General features: G+C 38.8%; 1 protein-coding gene across 3 annotated transcripts in view; it reads left to right on the top strand.

The window, feature by feature from the left end:
• LOC109047541 (protein phosphatase 1 regulatory subunit 29-like) overlaps positions 1-14,472 on the top strand; it is a 905,211-nt gene extending 890,739 nt beyond the window's left edge. For all 3 annotated transcript variants that reach the window (XM_042712418.1, XM_042712419.1, XM_042712420.1), the window contains one exon: positions 6,928-14,472. In XM_042712418.1, the coding sequence (XP_042568352.1) occupies positions 7,237-10,035 (2,799 nt within the window). In that variant the 5' untranslated portion in view covers positions 6,928-7,236 and the 3' untranslated portion in view covers positions 10,036-14,472. The remainder of the gene's footprint in view (positions 1-6,927) is intronic.
• Positions 14,473-19,505: the final 5,033 nt, after the last annotated feature.

Here is a 19,505-nt window from a genome sequence, read left to right as displayed (position 1 = left end):
ACGGAAACGCTTCCTCTTTGCTGGTCCTGCCTTTTCCGAGTCCCAATGTTTTGTTAGCCTGTCTCATGGGAAGGGTGGATGAAACATGACAAGACTATCTGCGCCCAGCACAAATGAGCGCAACAACCCTTTCAACGCAGCCTTTGGCCAAACATGACCTACATCCTGTCTGCTGTGAGCAGAAACTGTGTGTTAATGCATCTGTGTTTGTGTATAGCTAGTGTACCCTGCATTCTCATTTTTTGTTTGCTTATTTGTTTGTTTGCTTTCTTCCTCAGTTGTGAACACCTTGTGGTTTTGTTGAGATCTACTGATTGTCAGCTCACTTTAATTTGTGGACTGAAATGCAAACAGGTGTTTAAATCACACTACACATCCCAAAATATAGTGTGTTGTTGATACCTTGAGGGGTATTTTTCCCTCTTATTCGGACAATGCTACGTCAAGTTTCACAGTTAAAATTGGTTAATTATCACCATTATGCACTTTTTTTGCACTTTTTTTGTTTCACCTTCTATTTTCTTGATGAAATAATGATAATAATAAATGGTAACAAACATTTTTTGTCAGTAATTTATTGGACAAGATAAACACTTGCATCCATATGCAAAATGGCCATATATTGTAAGTCATTTGAGTGTAGCTTCTTAAAGCATTTGAGTTAAAGTGCAGGCACTACTCTGCTCGAGTTTACTTTAAAATGTTACGCGGAATACCCCAAACACATGGCACAGATGTTTTTGGCATCTCACAATGTCCCAAATCATGTACGATAAAACGGTTTTAATTAGCACTTGGAGTGCTTGTGATATTACCGCTTTTGTTAAATTAGGTACGATTGAGTGCTTCACCGAGGGCCACACGGATGAAGCTTCTCTTTCAATGTACTTTGTCGTAAAATGGTGACTCACGCGCACTCAAGCCAGACAAGAGGCCGGTGATGAGCTGTTTTATCATCACCGGCAGGTGCTTGTGCAGTATCGCTCATTCCGGGGTAGGAGAGAAAAGGTTGAAGAGGTTTCCACAGGCCAGGACAGAAGTACGCACTTATGACTATTTATGAGACCTCAGCGCTTTACCAGTTGCTAAACTACGTCAGATTCTTTCCTGTGGGGCATGAAGTTCAGAGTAGCTATATACAATGACTGGGTAAAAAAAAGCATCAGTTTTCAAAGATGTCAAGGATGGATTTTGGCCCGATACCCAGAAGAAAGGCTATAGATAGATGAACAGTGCTTGAATGTATCCTTTATATAAGAGGTGTTTCGTGTTTAAACCCTGACCAGTCAACATCCAGGACCAGAATGTTGCTTTTTATATTGTGTTAATGCACAGATTTACCCATCCTTGAATGTCTGTGTTTTGGCCACTTTACATGTAAGTCAAATGGCAAATGGCATCTAAATAGTTGGTCAGAATAATCTGGAGATACTGTAAAGCATAATTTCTCACTATATGTTTAAATATCACCATAGCCTATGATCGGGCATGTTCCCTTCTCTATTTTTGATGTACATGCAGCGTCAGTGGCTTTTATTACCAGACTTTTCCCTCAGGGCAGAATGGGAAGAGGAAGAAAAAGAGAAGAGATGCTGTATTTTCACCTCTGTTACTTTAAAATGTCTGCCTCAGGCTACCTGAGAGGGCGGTCAACCAAGGAAAAGAAAGTTCCTCCATACGGACATGGTTAGCAATAGCTAGTCAGAGAAATCAAAAGTTTTTTTATCATTTTTTTAATTTTCTGAAGGAATGCGAGTGGTGTTTGATCAGCATTTGGTCCCAAATTACTTAGTTTAGGCAGAATTTTCAGCCCTGTTAACGATTATGATGCTTTTTAACCTTTATAAATATTTATAAATATGTTTTATATTATTATCAAATAATAACTGACCATTTGTCTAAAAACTACTTTGATTTTCAGACACTTCCCCATATTGAATTTTACCAATTATTTGAAATCCTCTCCCTGCACTAAAACTCTGGCAAGCAAACTGGCATAAATGTTGCTGACATACTGTACAAGAAATAGAGGAACAGGGTGAGACGTATTAAGTTATAAAATGAGGCAGAATTTAAAGGCACTTTGAAAAACCCAATCTTCTCAATCAAGACCCGGAGGTTGAGAAGCCACTAATTATAATTCGGGATGTTAAAGCTGCTGCACCCTCTGGGGCCTTGGTCCCATGTAGGTCATTGGATGTCAGAGAAACAGGTCACTGTCTGAGCATTTGGAAACAGACAAATTGGTTTTTTTAGCTGTTTGAATGCCCCTGTGGCTGCCCGTGTCAGTTTTGCTCTCGGGGTGAACGTAGCTCTGGCAATTCCGTGATCCCACAACCCCAAGGGGTGTTTGATGTCTCAGACGACTGCCTCAGACAAAACAACTGAATTTACTTTCTCTGAATGCGTGCTGTGTATGTAGTGCGTCGGCAGGAAAACGGTGGGGTTTTCTTTGTCAGTGCGTGAAAGGGAAATCAACACACTCTCTAAGATTGTTTCATGTTCTTCCCCTTCATCTGAAAAGTTTCCCCACTCCAGGCAGTCTGTGTTGCTGCTGTTTGGAGATAAAATTGGTATTCTAAGTGCACACTGTGGTGGCTGAGGAGGAAAGAAGAAAAATCAAGTACTTAAAAGAGCTTGAAATAGCAAATTGCTATATATTTATATAGTGGTTCAACGGATCATATTGTGGTTTTTGAGTCACGGATCAGATAAGCAGGAAAAACAAATATTTCAAGCACAGAGAATGAGAATGCCGAGAAAGGTTTTTTGACAATTTTATGTATATGTATCTCAAACGCAAGGAGATTTTAAAGAGGAATCAACTCTGTATTTGCACGCTGTCTGAAACATGTTGCTATGCTTGTTTGCGCTTTGGGTGTGTACGGCTGCTGTGCACACTGAGAACAGCGCATGAGTAACGAATTGAATTCTCTTTTAATTCTCATTTTCTTGTGGTTTAAAATTGCTTGAACGTGTAAATTGGCAAAATCAAATGTGATCCGTTTAACCCCTTTATATAGGCTATACATATATGACAGATCAGAACAATAATTAATTAATTTAGTAAATTAGTAAATTTATTTTACTTTAATCTTTATTTTAATTTACATGAAAACACCCGTAAAATTGCTACTGGCATACAACAAACGGAAAATACAGCATAATTAGAACAATTATTAACGTGGCAATAAATACCAGTGTGTCGAGATCTATACACATTTTCCCAGTGTTCTTGTGAAAGTGACGTGAAACGACTTCCCCAGTGACCCGGTAGCAACTCTTCCACGGCCCAGTATTGGGTCGCGACCAAGTATTGGGGACCTCTGACCTTTTTCACCTCAAAAATTATAAGAATTAAGATTGTTTTCAAACAGGTTTTCCAAACACATCTACCATTGGTCAACAAAAAAGATAGCTCTGCTCCAAAATCATGCCATTGGTTGAGTCACTGTTGCTATGCTGGGCTAATCTGCTCAAAGAAAAAGAGCAAGATTTTGATAACTCCTGACTTTATAGTTGTCTCTGCAGATTAAGCTGGAGATAGAAGTATTTTAATAAATATAAAGAAATTACATGCTTCAGCTTGTAACTATGGCTTTAGCTTGAACGATCAAAACCTGCACAGGTCATTGCTTTTTGTTAGGTAAGTTAAAGGCCAAGTGTAAAAGGCCAACACATATGCATACGATGTGACATCCACATGCGTTGGGTGTAATTTTTTTAGCGTCATTTGCCTTGTGTCAAGAAAAGTGCCATTTTGAAGAAAGTTCCCCATCACTTAACACGCATAGCACTTCGTTTGACCTTTGGCTAGCATAGCATTTACCTGAAATTAATAAATAAATTTTTTTCTGCGTATAATGGTCTGAGTATGTCTGATCTCATTGGCTTTCTCTTTGGCGCTCTCTCATCCCCAAGAGGTTCATCTTTAGACGATCAAGTCTCTAAAGTAACTCCTAGTCTGGTCCACCTGCTTTCACAATCTGTAATTAGCATTAGCCTCTAGTCCTAATTAAATCGCAGATACACTGTGTGATAACTTGACGTGAGAAAACGGAAAGGGTTTCAGGACTCCACAAAAGCCTGAAGCTTGGCGGAATAAAGGAAGAAAAAGATGGTCTTAATTGTTTCCTTGATGTTGCTAGCACATGCTATTTTTGTCTTTTGAAAGGACAGTAGTGATAAATTGCTAGCATACAATGGCGCTGTTAAAAGACGAGGCAGGAAGAAAGACAGAGGATAGAAATGCAAGCACATAGCAAATACAACTTCGCCTAAGCACAGATGTGTCATTCTCATTTAAACAGAGATTTGATTTTGGAGCTAAGTGGATTTTGAATGCAAACTGTATTTGCATGCAAGTTAGTCATGTGTAGCTTGATTTCTCTGAAAATGTCTCAACGCTTTGGCACTTAACATACTCATATGATTGTGCAACTATTTGGTTATTAATTTTTATATCTCTCTTTTGGTCACATTTTATCTCGTCTAGTATGAATAGTGCCACTAGTGCCCTCTCACTCAGAAAAACCTCAGAATGGTGTTTCTTTTAAATTGTGGCATTACAATCCTACTGTGATAGTAAATTTGGGATATCTTTCAACTCTTGTATTATTACTTCATTTAAATCACTGAAAGCCAAATGGCCCTTCAGTTAGTGGTGTGTTTGGAGAGGTTGTTTTTAATCAATCCAGCATAGACTGATAGTTATTTTATTTGTTAAAATGCTACTATGAGGCCTCTACTGTAATATTGGGGTGACCTTGTATTTGGACAGACCTTCTCAGCGTGGAGCAGTACTGGTGGAGTGTTTCCTCTAGGCACTAGTGAGTAGACTAACTAATTAGATCTTTATCTGATGGGGTCAGAGCTCAGTGAACAAAGGGATGGAAATGAGCCGATGTGACTGGGGATGAGAAAGAATTTAAACTGCTGGCATTGAAAGCTATAAAGAGAAGAATGGGATGTATATGGTTGATCAGGGGATAGTTGTCACAAGGAGAAATTGTCATGAGAGATGTATCTCAATAATTTAAGGTTTTGAATCAAAAGTCCATTTAAAATAGAATTTACTGATTAAAATGTACCAAAAAGCCTGCTTATTTACAGATACCTTTGTGACAACATGCCCCACTATTAGTTCATTGGGTCTTCAGTGAGATATCTTTATAATTCTGGTCAACAGTGGTGGAAATATTTAATATATTTTTCCCACGTCAGCATTTAATACTTACGGCTGGAATTTTCAAAACCCTTAGCAAGCACCATTAATTCATCATTCTTTGTATCCCAGTACAATGTGGGGTATTAACATTTATTAGTTTGATGGTGTTTGAGATATTCCACTGGGTATAATATATTTTGATAGTTTAATGTGCAACAATCATCTGGCATATTGAAGTTACATTATGCAACCTTTGTAGGATAACTTTTACAATTATGGCTGTTTAAGTAGTGCTATGTAAAGCTATTTTTCTCATAAGCGGGGTAATTAATACTCCCTTTAGAATTACAACTCTTCACAATCAATTTGCATAAAAGTCTTCTGCGTTATTTGCATGCAATGCACGTTTCCCTTTACATAACCAACATGTTTACACACATACATTCATAGCCATACAAATATACCCAGTTGCATACAAACATTCCTATCGCATTTTCTTGGGCATAAGTTATATTTGTGAGTATTTAATGAGGCTGATGTTAAAAAGTTTTAAAGCTCCTTAGCCAATGTTGCGTTTACAGAGATGAAAAGACCCACACACGTTTCCGTCTTGAGGTACTGAAGGATTGACAGTTACGAGAGTATCGCGTGGTTATGACACACACTGAGGGTCAGTGGTAAATCAGCTGACGTCAGTTGAGGAATTGAATTGTCAATTTCAACCTTGAGTACAGGCACCAGGGAAAACAGGTTCTCTGTTTCTGTGAGGGCTTTAGGAATGAGAAGTGACTGTTGTAAAATTGGATGCTTGAATTGTAGACTGACTGGCTATGCAGTGTTGCTTAAGTTTTATTATGTAGGGTTTCGTGACAATATTTGTAGTAAATGAAACGGATTATTAAAATTTTGTTCTGTGTGAATTTAATTCAAAATTTATTCTGTGTGAATTTAATTAGTATGTTTATTTAAAAGTTTTGTTAGCATTAGCAGGAGGCCTGTTGAGCATTCAGTGATTTATTAGACAGATTTCTTTGAAGTTACAAAAATAACCTGAGGCTTGATATCTATAGTGTCAAACTCCTATAACCCCCCCCCCAAAAAAAAAAAAAATATACCATGGTAAGTTTTGTTAACATTGTTTTTAATTGCTAATTCTTGTAGAAAGAGGTACTTGGACAATATTGGTATTGAGGCATTTAGAGACTCAATGGCACTAACTGAAGCTTACCAGCGTAAACTTTCCTAAACATTCTAATGCATAACTTCACTGACCAAGTAACTCATATGCACATACAAACGTGTGTGTGCGCACACATACACAAACACCTTCCTGTTTTGTTAAGCCACTGTAGCTGTGCTATGAATATGTTTTATAACAAAGGAAGCCAACTTTCTTTCTGCAAAAGAGTGACGTGTAGAATGGTGGTGTTTGGATAATGGCAATCCTAAATTCTCAGAGGCACTGTAAACCCTCAGTGACTTACAAAGACTAATGGCAGTACTACATTCTGGTCCCTAATTATGCTGTCATTTATGCTTTATTTTATAACAATTTTGAGGCTTTATTGTTTAGTTGTTCCAATAAGGGTTTACATAATCAAAAATAGTTGACGTATAAAACTAGTACAGAAAAGACAAAGATTTTTGCCTTTAGAAATTTGAATACATAAATAGTCTTCTAAATCTGGTTTTGTTTATAATTAAAGCATAAAAACATTAATTTCTCAAATTTCTCTCCCCACCCTTTGTCTCTTGTACAGATCCAAAGACTGACAGACTGAAAACATTGCTCAGCGGCTCAAAAAGGGAGCAGTCAAGAAGTCAAAGACCATGAGTTACAGCTGTGGCAAGCGACGCTATAAACCTAAAACACGGACCACGTAAAATGGGGACTATGTTTGGCATTATGGTCCCTAAACAGCTGTGACTGCCCTCAAGACACTTTTTCCCCAGAACCTGTCTTTCTAATCCTATTGGCCGTCCATCTCCTGTGATCATTTTTCTTATTTTGAGCCCTTACCTCTTTCGTTTCCCACCTTGATCAAAACAAATCCAGTTTTTACTCCAAAATGGCCTGCAGTTTCAGCTTAACTTGTGCTTTTCTGCCCTCCTTTCTCATCCTCTCTCTTCCTATTTGTCTCCTTCTCCATGTACCTTCTTTTGTGAGGGGTGACTGCTGGCTAATTGAGGGGGATAAAGGCTACGTGTGGCTGGCAATCTGCAGTCAGAACCAGCCTCCATATGAGACAATCCCACAGCACATTAACAACACCGTCCATGATTTACGGCTGAATGAGAACAAGCTCAAAGCAATTTTCTTCATCTCCCTCAGCCGATTCACCAACCTTACCGACCTCAACCTCACCAAGAATGAAATCTCCTACATTGAGGACGGTGCCTTTGCGGGACAGGCCAATCTACAGGTCTTGCAGTTGGGATATAACAAGCTAACCAACCTCACTGAGGGGATGCTGCGAGGGTTGGGTCGAATGCAGTGCCTGTATCTGCAGCATAACCTTATAGAGGTAATTGCAACCAATGCCTTCTGGGAGTGCCCAAGCCTTAGCAGTCTCGATCTTTCCTCTAACAAATTAGCAAAGCTGGATTCATCCACCTTCAGCATTTTGGGAGGGCGGCTAATAGTGTGTGAACTGGCTGGAAATCCTTTCCATTGTGGCTGTGACTTGTACGACTTCCTTACCTGGCTAGAGGCATTTGACAACGTCACTCACACATATGACAGGCTCCAGTGTGAGACCCCAAAAGAACTTTTTGGTTACCCTCTCCTAAACCCTAGAGGTAATCATGGAAGAAATGCTCGGTCTTTCCTGTCATCCATGTGTAAAGATGGAGTGACTGTTAGTGGCATAACTGCCCTGCCTCCTGACATGGACTCTTCTGGGATGGGGATAGATATTTATGATCCGATGGGACGATATCACCAGCCCACAGCTTCCTCAACCACAGACCCCACATACAGCCCTACCATTAAGTTGCAAACGGTCTCCCTCTCTTCCGCATCCCTCTTGGTTCAAATACCCAAGCCCTACAGTAAGATGTATATTCTAGTGCAGTACAACCACACCTATGTGTCAGATGTCATGAACTTAAAGAACAAGAAAGAGATTGTCAGACTAAACAATCTAAAGCCCCACACAAATTACACCTTTTGTGTTGCCTCCATTCGCAATTCCCAGCGATACAATCACACTTGTCTGTATTTTGCAACTCGGGCTCCAGGGCCCGATGACTTGCAAGCAATCCCTTCTACCACCACCCATTACATTATGACCATTCTAGGCTGCCTGTTTGGGATGGTCATTGTGTTGGGTTTGGTGTACTACTGCTTACGTAGGCGTCGAATGCAGGAGGAAAAGGAAAAGTCTATTAGTGTTAAGAAAACTATCTTAGAGATGCGCTATGGGCCAGAAGCAGCTGCTGCAGCAGCCAAGGATCCTTCAACCTTGCAAAAACTCCATGACCAGTCCCATCATCAACACCACCACCATGGCAAGTTGTCCCAGTCAGCATCCTCCAGCTTGGGCGTCCTTCATAGTTCAGCCAACACCACCTCTTCTCGACTTTCTTCCCTTCCACAGGTGGAGAAGATGGCTACAGCTTTCTCAGAGGCCATGGTCACCAATAAGGGCAACTACATGGATGTAAGAACATCAGCAGGAGGGGAGGACAGAGTAAGAGATGGACTTGTAACAGGGTCAGGGAATGAAATCACAAGGGATGAAAATAGGATTAATGGAGGAGATGACTCTGATGATGATGGCAGAGATTCAACATCGGAGATCTCTACCATTGCCAAGGAGGTGGACAAGGTAAATCAGATTATCAACAACTGCATTGATGCACTCAAACTAGACTCTGTAGCTGTTGTGGCAGCAGTTGCGGCCACTGCAACTACAATGGATAACACTGCCTCTCCACCACCTCCTAGTGTCCCTTCATTAGTCAGGGGGCTAATTCCACTTTCCCCTACCATCACAGAGACATGCCATATCATGTCATCCCCTAAAATCCTTCCTCCACCCCCTGTTCCTCTTGTTTTGCCCCTTTCTGAGCGGCCCGGCATCAGCGGAGGTGGGTTTCTCTCCCCTCCCTACAGGGACCCACCCCCAGCTACAGCATCACGGCCATTGCAGAGGCAACTCAGTGCAGATGCTGCAGTTGTTCCTATCAACTCTGTCAAAAATCGCTGCAGCGTTTCTTCCGGTGGCTCTGTAAAAAGTGCTCTGGTCTTCAGTCTGGATGTCCCAGACCCTCGAAGCACAGAGTCATGCAAGTACCCTGAGAAAGGCAGCCCTGTCCGGTGCGGGGAGCCACTGGAGAGGTTGCCCTTAATAGGGGTTCAGGGAGTCAGTAATGGCAGAGGAGATGGTGGCAGTGGGGGTGGAGGGGGAGCCGGTGGTGGCAGTGGTGGTTCGGGTGGGTGTGGTGTTGTGGTCGGAGGTGGGGGCAGCACAGCTCAGCAGCACCACTTGGAGGTGCACCCAGACTACCACTGCTCAGAGCACCGACACTCCTTCCCCGCCCTCTACTATGAGGGTGCCACTGACTCCCCTGCCCAGAAAGTCTCCTTTCTAAAGCCTCTCACTCGCACCAAGAAGGACACTGCCTATTCACAGCTTTCTCCCCGCCACCACAATTACTCAGGGTATTCCTCTAGCCCTGAGTACTCCTCTGAGAGCACTCTTAAAATCTGGGAGCGCTTCCGACCATACAAGAAAAGCCCCCGTGAAGAGGCCTACATAGCTGCTGGCCATGCTCTTCGAAAGAAAGTGCAGTTTGCAAAGGATGAGGATCTCCATGACATTCTGGACTACTGGAAGGGGGTGTCAGCACAGCAGAAACTGTGATGCTTAGGAGAGACATGACAGCAGGAGGAGAGGTTTTGGAAAGAAGAACCGATGACTCTTGAGACAGCTCGGCAGACTCCATCAGCAGGTGCTTTGGTCCCTATAGGCCACCACAGAGACAAGTGTTCTAAAAGAGACAGAATTAAGCAGGTGTTCCAAGCTCATTAAGGCATAGATAAGCAACCAACCAGAAATGCAGAGGAATGTGGCACTTAAAAAGACATCCAATTTCAGTTTAGAATCCCTCCATTTTACCTTGTGTACCACCTATGCTCTCTTGCACTGTAGTTTGACAAGATAATAGTTTTAAATGAGGAATTAGTGGTTTTATTTTATAAATGCCTGAATATAATCTCGAGAGATGGTGGTAACTGATGCTTGTCAAGATGATTGTTTTAAGATGTTAATTAGTATGAAGGATAAAAGAAAATTTGTGAATTTCGCTTGGCTGAAGCCACAGGTCAAAACATGGATACCATGTTCACTTTCATTCCCTAATGTTTGCTCAAGCAAAGCATATTCATTGATTTGAGACACCTACACAAATTTTACACAGCATGTGTGGGACACAGTTATCAAACCAGAAGCAGCCATTTGGACATGCTTTATATTCAAGCAGTGTGGCAATTCGATAAAACACACAATGTTAATTCCTTTTTGGCGTTCATTTGTGGCACAGCCAGCCCAAGACATTTTTCTCTTCATTTGTACTCTCTTGCCAGTTTTTATTCTAAGAATGGAAATAGTTAAATGAGGTTTTAGAATGGAAGCTTTGTCTCAATTAGATTTTACAAGTGGCAGCTAGATATAGACCCAGAGTAGTAATAGGCTGGAATACACAAGGTTTACAGTTGTGTATTAAATATTGAGGCATGTTACACAAAGAGTTTGCTTTGTTTAGCCTGTTGGGAGGCAAAATGCCAAAGCTTAACTGAATGACACACTTTCATAAAATGCCAAACCTAATTTGGAAGCTATAATTTCATGAACTGTTAAACATATACTTTCATAATAACTGTGGTGCTGGTGTTTGAGTAAAACTTTTCAATGACCTATTAAGTTTATCACGGGCACAGGAAACCTTGAACAGGCTTCACATGTGTAAAATACTTTTTTTTTTCTTTTCTTTTTTTCTGCCATTGATTCCACAGAATCAGATGCCATATTTGCATTTCAATGATTAATTAGTCAGGTCTTCTTTCATTGAATAGTATAGCAGCTCTGCTGTTATTTATCCTTATTGATCTGTCCTTCTGTTTCCTGTTATAACCCACTTTCCTTGACCTAATGTCAGCTGTGGTCAAACTAGGGATGAGATGAAACAAATTCAATTATTTCTCACATCTCATTTTTTAAGACCTTGTTATTGTCCTTGCATGGCTTTATAGGGAAAAATTAATTAGTAATTTGACACAGAGGAGTCAAGAGGTCACAGAGGTGCTAATATTATTAACACTGCCAGATTGGAGAAGTGATTGAAATTAATCTCGTCCTTTCCGGTCAGGTCATCACCCAGAATGCATCCCTGGAGTTTTGCTGGTTCGCCCGTGGCAATAAAAGGCAAGCTAAAGCTCTTCTTCTTTAGAGCAATTTATTGGCTTAAAAAATACACCTCAAGCTCTTCAAAATAGGCCTCTGGGCTTTGAAATTTCAAACAAAGGCATTTTTGATGACCAACGTTAGCATTTGTTATTAATACCATATGGTTGACATCCACTGGGTTCTCACAGCATTGACTGCAAACATTATTAGAATTCAACCTGTACATGGAAATTGATTTTTCTTTTACAGTCACATTTGGCCAGCGTTGAAACTTATGAACTCTCAGCATGCATCAATAATATGTCACATCATCCTTCAAGGTTCAAAATCAATGCTCGGTAATTGAGAATTGACACCGTCAAGTCAAAATCCAGAGGTTTGCCTTTTGAGCGATTTTACTAAAACCTCTCAGGGGGAATTCCAGATTGCACTCAGTCACAGTCTATGAGATCAAAAGACAAGATGAACGTTTAGTAATTCGTTACCCCGTTAAGAAGCTATATTAATGCTTCAGCTAATGTTTTGTTTTTGTTGTGTATATCTGTTTAGAATAGTGCGAGAAGATATGAATATCACTGACAAATGCAGACCCATAGCTAGAGCTTGCAACAAAATGACAAACCCACACATACATATATTCCACTATCATAAGCTTTCTTGAAATCTCATTTATTCCTATTTAAAACTCAAAAAGTTATTTTCCCCCCACTATTTTCCTAAATTCAGTAAGTAGATGAGTTTTCTAAACAGCCTCAAGGCTTGCATTATTGCACTGTGGTTGGGAGATAACAAGCTAAGACAATTGGAGAGAAATTATTATGCTCTTGGAATGTTTTAAGTATAAGTACATTGTTGGCATATGGGAATGACAGTTATTTGTGGTTTGATTTCCTGCTGATAAGTTTTTGGAAACGTGTGTGTATGGTCTTAAAGATATACAATGTTGATCAGATGTAACTGATGGCTGACTGTGAAAACTGTGACAAATACAACCAACAAGAGAACAATCTATACTTACAATGGTTACACACAATATACTGTATGTACAAGTAGTATTAGATTTCCAATGGGTATGTCCAATGAAAACAAAATCGCTGTATGTGTACACGTACATAAAAACACACACATATACACAAAGGTATATGCAGACTCTACAATCTACACTTACTGTATAAGTTTACAGACACATAGTCTTAAAAGTGCCCACCTGGCACTAAAACAAAAGTGTTTCTTTTTTTTTTTTCTTTTTTTTAAAGGACGGTGCCAAACATTTGTAACAATGTAACTGTTATTTATTTGTCAAAGTAACATTGTTATTTTATGATTCAAATGTTGTTGTAGTTGGCTTTTATTTAATGTGATTTTAAATTTCATATAACACTATATATTAATTTAATGGATTCATTTTTGTCCCCCAGAACGCCCTCCTGATCAGGTGTACTCAAGGTCAAAACCCAGATGCTTTTGCATAATTTTGATGTGGATTGTGTTTTGATTGATTCCCAGTTATATACCTTAGCTTAATACATCCTAATGCTGTCCAAATTACTATAATTAATGGATAATTTACATCAGGGCTGTATTGATTTGCATAAAAAAGACATTGTGCAAGTTTCCTAACTCAAGCTCAAGCTTTCTGAATCCTCAGAAAAAAAAAGCAGTTTTTCTCACATAAATGCCACTGTAACTCCCACAACATGGGTGAGTAAAGTTCCCCTCTCTGTGGTTTTACAGAGAACTATAGTTTCAACAATTTCCGTCCTCCCACTAATAAAGTTTTAAGCAGAGAAAGACTTACGGCCCACAATTCTCTGGCCTCCTACCATCTTGTCCGTAGAGATAGTAAGCCTTTCAGAACCAACCATTGTCCTCTGATGCACTTGTCAAATTTAGTTGCATGTTCAGAGTGTGATGAAGCCTTTTTGCTATTTTTCCCCTCCCTTTTTTTCTGCTTATGTATTGTGCCAGCGATTTCTCTTTCATATCTCTATTCCTCATGCTCCAGCTGAGCATTCGGCTTATGCCCCTGAAGCCTTGATGAAATGAATTTGGTGTGCGGTTAGAAAACACAGAAATTATTTCTTGTTTTAATGAGCTGTATGTACTTTTGGCTGCTTTAATCAGGCCAGACCCACTCAAGACCCCTGATTAGACACCAGAACGATGAATAAATTGTCATTCACACTCTCCATGGCACCACTCTGGGTTTAATGCAAAAAGACTCGAATCGCAGAGCATTCCCAACCCCCTTATCTCGAGATGGGTATTAACTCTGCAGGTTAACCAAGACCTCAGAGAAGAACCCACTGTGACTGAGGATTTGCCTGCCTTTCAGTCAAACAGTTTTTGAGTAATAAGTGAAACGAGCCTGTGGAAGAGAGCAAATTTATTTAAGTGATGGATTGGCATGTGTTTTAAATATAGCTTCAGTAATAAGTTCATGTTTGATGTAGATTGCTAATTCAGTTTATTCACCTTTATGGCAGATTTGCATGATTTAGATTTTTGTTTTGTTCAGGTTTGCAAACTGCCTTGTTTTATGTGAAAACTATTTGAAGTTGCAGTGCACTTTTTTGGTGCATGATTCATCTTCATGTTATACCAAAAAAAAGTATTCATTTATCTTTTCATTTATCTTTTCGTGTTGTTTAACGTTATCCAGCTTTTTTGTAGGAAATGCATCCCTTCAGAAACTTTTCTGGTAGTTAATTCTGGAATTTTGTTCAAAAGTTAATGTAAGACAAGTATACAGCTAAATATCAAGTAAAGGTACACTCTTAAAAATAAAGGTGCTTCACGATGCCATAGAAGAACCCTTTTGTCTAAATGGCTCCATAAAGAACCTTTAACATCTGTTTCACAAAAGGTTCTTTGTGGCGAAAGAAGGTTCTTCAGGTTATAAAAAGGTAAAAAAAGAGATGTTTTTTAAAGAACCTTTGACTGAATGGTTCTTTCTGGAACCAAAAATGGTTCTTCTATGGCATCGCAGTGATGAAACGTTTGAAGCACCTTTATTTTTAAGAATGTGTGATTTGAAGAAGAACCATTGAGATGCGTGCAGACGCTCTTGAGGGTGAACTTGACCTTCGATGTCTACGTCCAAATCCAAAAGTCTCCTCAATAGAAGTGTTTCAAGAGGTCAGGGTCCATATACTGGTATGTATCACCCACCTTTTCCAATTCAAACAATTCCCAGTACACATAACATTGATTGAATCTCCTGTTACGCCACATTTGAGAAAAAAAATGGGTTTTGAATGCTGTTTCACGTTGATTTTATATCAGAATTGAGTTGGCACAGTCTACAACAGCCTTAAGGCACTTTAAAGTCTAACTTTAAAGTTTCAGTAGCAAACATTACAGGTCAATTCCGCCAAACATCTCCACACTTCCTGTAAGGCAGGCAACGTCTAGAGGTATGATAGGAAGATAATGCAGCCGCCTTCATACTGTGAGGGTCAAGCTTAGGTTGAGGGCTACAACTGAGCAAACAGGGAAAAAGACACAAGTCCACAGTTATTTTTGAGAGAAAACAGACAAAAAAGTTAAAACGCCAAAGATGTGGCTCAAGGCACGACTCGACCGGATTCATTTTTAATGTGCCTCAAACTTCCCTAGATCTTGTAAGTTCTGTCAGGTTGCGAAAAGTTCTGTTATATACATTTTTAATGGCTATGTACTGTATATGTGTTCTTGTGTGCCAGTTTTGAGGAAAAGGTCTACAGGGGGTCTTTTGGAAATGGCGTTTGTAATGCTTTTCCCCCTAAGCAGGGATTTAATTACCCTTATATGCCAAAGCCGAGGGATTGCTGCTTTTTATCACGCTGTGAAAAGATTAAAATGTCCCTCAATAGGGTTTCTTTTCTGCCTGTTTTGTTATTAGCTGTCAAGACCGGTAGACTGCTAGATAAATACATTAGTTTATAGCATCTCAGCTTTGTTGGGAAAATCAATTTGTTCAATTTTATATTTGCACCTCCTTGGAGTAATAATAAATATGGTTTATTCTGCAGGTTGCATTGATCAGTCCGGATAGGCAGCGATATTGTCCAAAGGCACATTTGACCTCTCTCATGTGTTAGATGCATCAATTTCTTGTTTAACAAGGCAATCAATCTTTTCATGATGATTTTTTATTCATACAATTTGAGAACACCTCACAGCATTTTCCGACCCCTCTGAGGTTTGTGAGCTACAGACGATGTGGATAATTTCATTCAGAGTTGAGTGAAATGCTTTGCAAGGAACCCCAGAGATGCAGCATATACGCAACGGTAAAAGAGACTTGTTTTTCACTCATATCCTGCTGTATGTGCACAATACTGCTATCCACGATCACTAAATTGAGGGCCTCCGGCTATCACAATGAGAATGACTTGTATGAGTTTGAGAAAAAGCGATAAATGTGAAAAAGAGTTTAGGTAGAAATTCAAAAAGCAGTTTGTTTCGACCTCCGGGCATGATGTTCCATTTAGAAACATGCAAAGTGGATGCGCCACACTAGAGTGACTGAGAAAGTAGAAAAAAGAGGAAACACAATGAGATATTCGCTCAAGAAGGAAGAGGAGGAAAACACAAATCCTCTTAAATCGAGGGACATGGTTTTGCTCTTTGATTTTCCTCTCACTTTAAAAGTCCGCTTGAAACGGCGTTTGCAAACCATGTTACTAGTGTTATGGGATAGGTTTTTAAGTGAAACAGGATATTCAATGAAATCAGAATATAGTGTGGGATATGATTTTATCCTTTGGGAGTTGTTTGAATAGTGGAAACTGTCTCCATATTAAAGGTGGTTAGAGGGGAGGGGTTGAAAAATAACAGGACTTAAATGTCAGATGAAGAGGAAAGTACTTTCTATATATGTTGATGAAAGATTACAAAGGCAAACTCGTTTCTTTTCCTTTGGAATAACATAAACTGATGAAATGTTCATAAGACCAGGAACATGGTAAAGTAAATGATCTATTTGGATTTCAGGTTGATTTTTTTTTTTTTTAAACAAAGTTTTCCCTCACATCTTGCTGAGGGAGTAGATATTTACAAAGCTATGTGTTGCATAAAAAGCAAATTGTGGTTATAACTGCATTTTGGGTTTATGTTGAAGTACATTTGACAAAAAAAAAAAAAAAGTTTCAACATTGATAATGATACTAAATGTTTCTTGAGCACCAAATCAGCATATTCAAATGATTACTGGAGAAATCACTGGAATTTTATTTTGCAATATTACAGTTTTTGCTGTATTTTTTGATCAAATAAATGCAGTCTAGGTTAGCTTAAGAAACCTAGCGACCCCAAACGTTTGAACGGTAGTGTATGTTAATAACCTTTCATGTAAATGGTTTAAATTTCATTCGGAACGCGTTGGATGTATAAACACCCATGTGCAGCTGTGCTTCAATTGCTTTGCCCTTTCTGCTGGTATGCCTTTCTCTGACCTCTTTAGCGTTTAGTTCTGTTTAATAACTTATTTTATTTTGAGTTGAGTAGATGAATTCAGACAGGGCTATAATGCGCTAATGCGGACTCAAGGACGGCTCTTCTGCTGTCAGTACATAGTAGATAAGACCTCTAAATTAGGCCTTTTATGTCCACTATTTCTAAAACCCTGCTGATGGTTTAGTGCTACTCCATATTGTAAGTAATGAATTCAAAATGGACTCTATTTGCTTTTTTAAAAATGGTCATGCTAAAATCTTCAATGAACCACCATGAACCTCTTTAAAGAGTCATTAGCTCGCTTATGTCAAATAGCCAAATTACCGAAATAATCTCAATGTTACTCTAATGGAGATAGATGGCCTGTCTGTTTTCATCAATTCAGAACCTTTTAACTGATAATACATTATAAAAAAAAATTAAAAAAAATCTAAAACAGGATCCGTCTTCTTCATTAAATGCTAATAATACTGCTTCTGGTTTAATTCCAACCATATACTGTAGGCTATTCCTTGCTAACTTTTGTTTTAGCTGTGTCTTTTTCTCTCAGCGTTTGGCTGAAAAAGCATTCCCAAATGAAGAGGATAATCCAGATCTAGTTGGCCTAGTTGGCGCTTTCAACGGGCCGTTTTATCGTTCCGACCCAATTTCAAAATCTTTTATGGTTGGGGAATCAGGCATAGAAGACGCAAGTGCTATATAAGATAGCCTGGCCATGGTGGTGCTATCAGTTTCCAGTAATATAATTTAATGAGGTTTAAAATTGCCAACTAACAAGCTGGTAACAAACCGCTTAGCATCATGCTAAAGATCTGTAGATAGAGATCTTTGTTGCCTGATAGTTTTGAGAATTAGCATGCTAGCTTATGAAATGTGTAGTTTGTTTATGTTGTGTGTGGCATGGTTTCACATATGGTAAGTGAGGGATTAGAAATCAGGCAACTCTGTTTCCTCGGTTTATTTTTGACAGTCATTTGAAGAGAGGGTCCTTTTACATAGCAGCGTGTTTTCAGACTCTTGCCGTATAATGTGTCTAATTCCAATGGTCTTGTGCTCTCTGCATGCATAATATGCTGGAGATAATCATCTCAGAGTTAGCGCAGCATAGCAATCTGTTGGTGCCAGCCAGAAATGCGCTGTAAGTTAACAGATACCATATGATGCATTTTCCCATTTTCACCTTTTTGGTTGGCTTTGTGATTTGATTTATGTGATATTGCAAATTCCATCTCTTATTTTATCGTAAACACTGAAAGTTAATAAAAGCAGTGATGTATTTCCAGACTAAAGGCCAATGGTTGCTTGTAGTTGTTACCTAGAGCTGATCAGGAGTGCGTTGTGGATATCTGGCATTTTAAAATAATCATCTAGGCTATGAACCATATTAAGATTGAGTCATGTGTTTTGTGTATTGTCTTAATAGTAATTAATTAATTTATTTTATGTCTATGTGCGCTCATCAAGTTTACAATGTTTAGGTCACCTGAATGGAGTTTCTTATTGAAATGAAGGAAATGCGAAACATCTATGAATTTTGTAAAGAGTCAATGACTGTTTTTCTACCAAGCTTGTTCTGTATACCATTTTTTTTGGGTGGGACCTGAGTGTATTTGGGGAGGTTTTTTTTTTTTTTTTTTTTTTTTAATGGTCGGGGTCGTGCAATGATCTGTAATTAAGATGACTGAAACTATAGACTGGAAAAAAGACATGAAAATGAAATAAAGTGTTATATTTGCATGATTTCCTGTATTTTCAATGAGCCTAAAATTTATTGTTATGTATATTGAGTGGATGTAAGTCAGAAACACTATGAAATCGAAATTCAGAGTTTTTTCTGTGATGTTTTATTTTATTTTCCCCTGTGCTTTATGGACTTTTTTCAAGGCATTGCTTCCACTGCCATCACATTTAAACTCATTTACATGTATAATGGATTCAACTGCCACAGTAAATGAATCAATTACCTGATGAAACAATAGGTCATATCATTACCAAACATGACCATTTACACCAAAACTTTGTAAACGTTACTGTGTACCCTTAATTTTCTTTGGCCTTTATCATACAGCTCGGCTCAAACTAATCTGATGTTTTCATTTAGTACTAGTTAATTGACATGCATCCCTGTTTAAAATCCTACATTGCATCCATTGGTTGGAAAGGTCAACCGTTGAGAATGCCAACAACAAACTATTAGGGTTTGCGAAATAATCCCATTATTAATTAACACAAACTCACCCCTCAGTGTTTGACCCAGGAATGTAGAAATTGCTTTAGCATTTCACTTAATTGTTTAAAATTATTTTACATATTTAATTTAATCCAAATATAGTGGTGAACTTGATGAGGGTCCTACGGTAAATTGGTTTCTGTGTCACCATGTTTGTTTGTTGTCTCCAGTGGCATTTCCAACCCATTTCATCGACATAGTCGAGTGTTGGTTCAAATTTTTACCTGATGTTTGTCTACTACTTAATTAATTCTACTTA

Source organism: Cyprinus carpio, chromosome A22 (genome assembly GCF_018340385.1).
Source record: "Cyprinus carpio isolate SPL01 chromosome A22, ASM1834038v1, whole genome shotgun sequence".
Lineage (NCBI taxonomy): Eukaryota > Metazoa > Chordata > Actinopteri > Cypriniformes > Cyprinidae > Cyprinus > Cyprinus carpio.
Note: the sequence above shows the minus strand (reverse complement) of the source record. Positions and strands in the feature narration are given on the sequence as shown.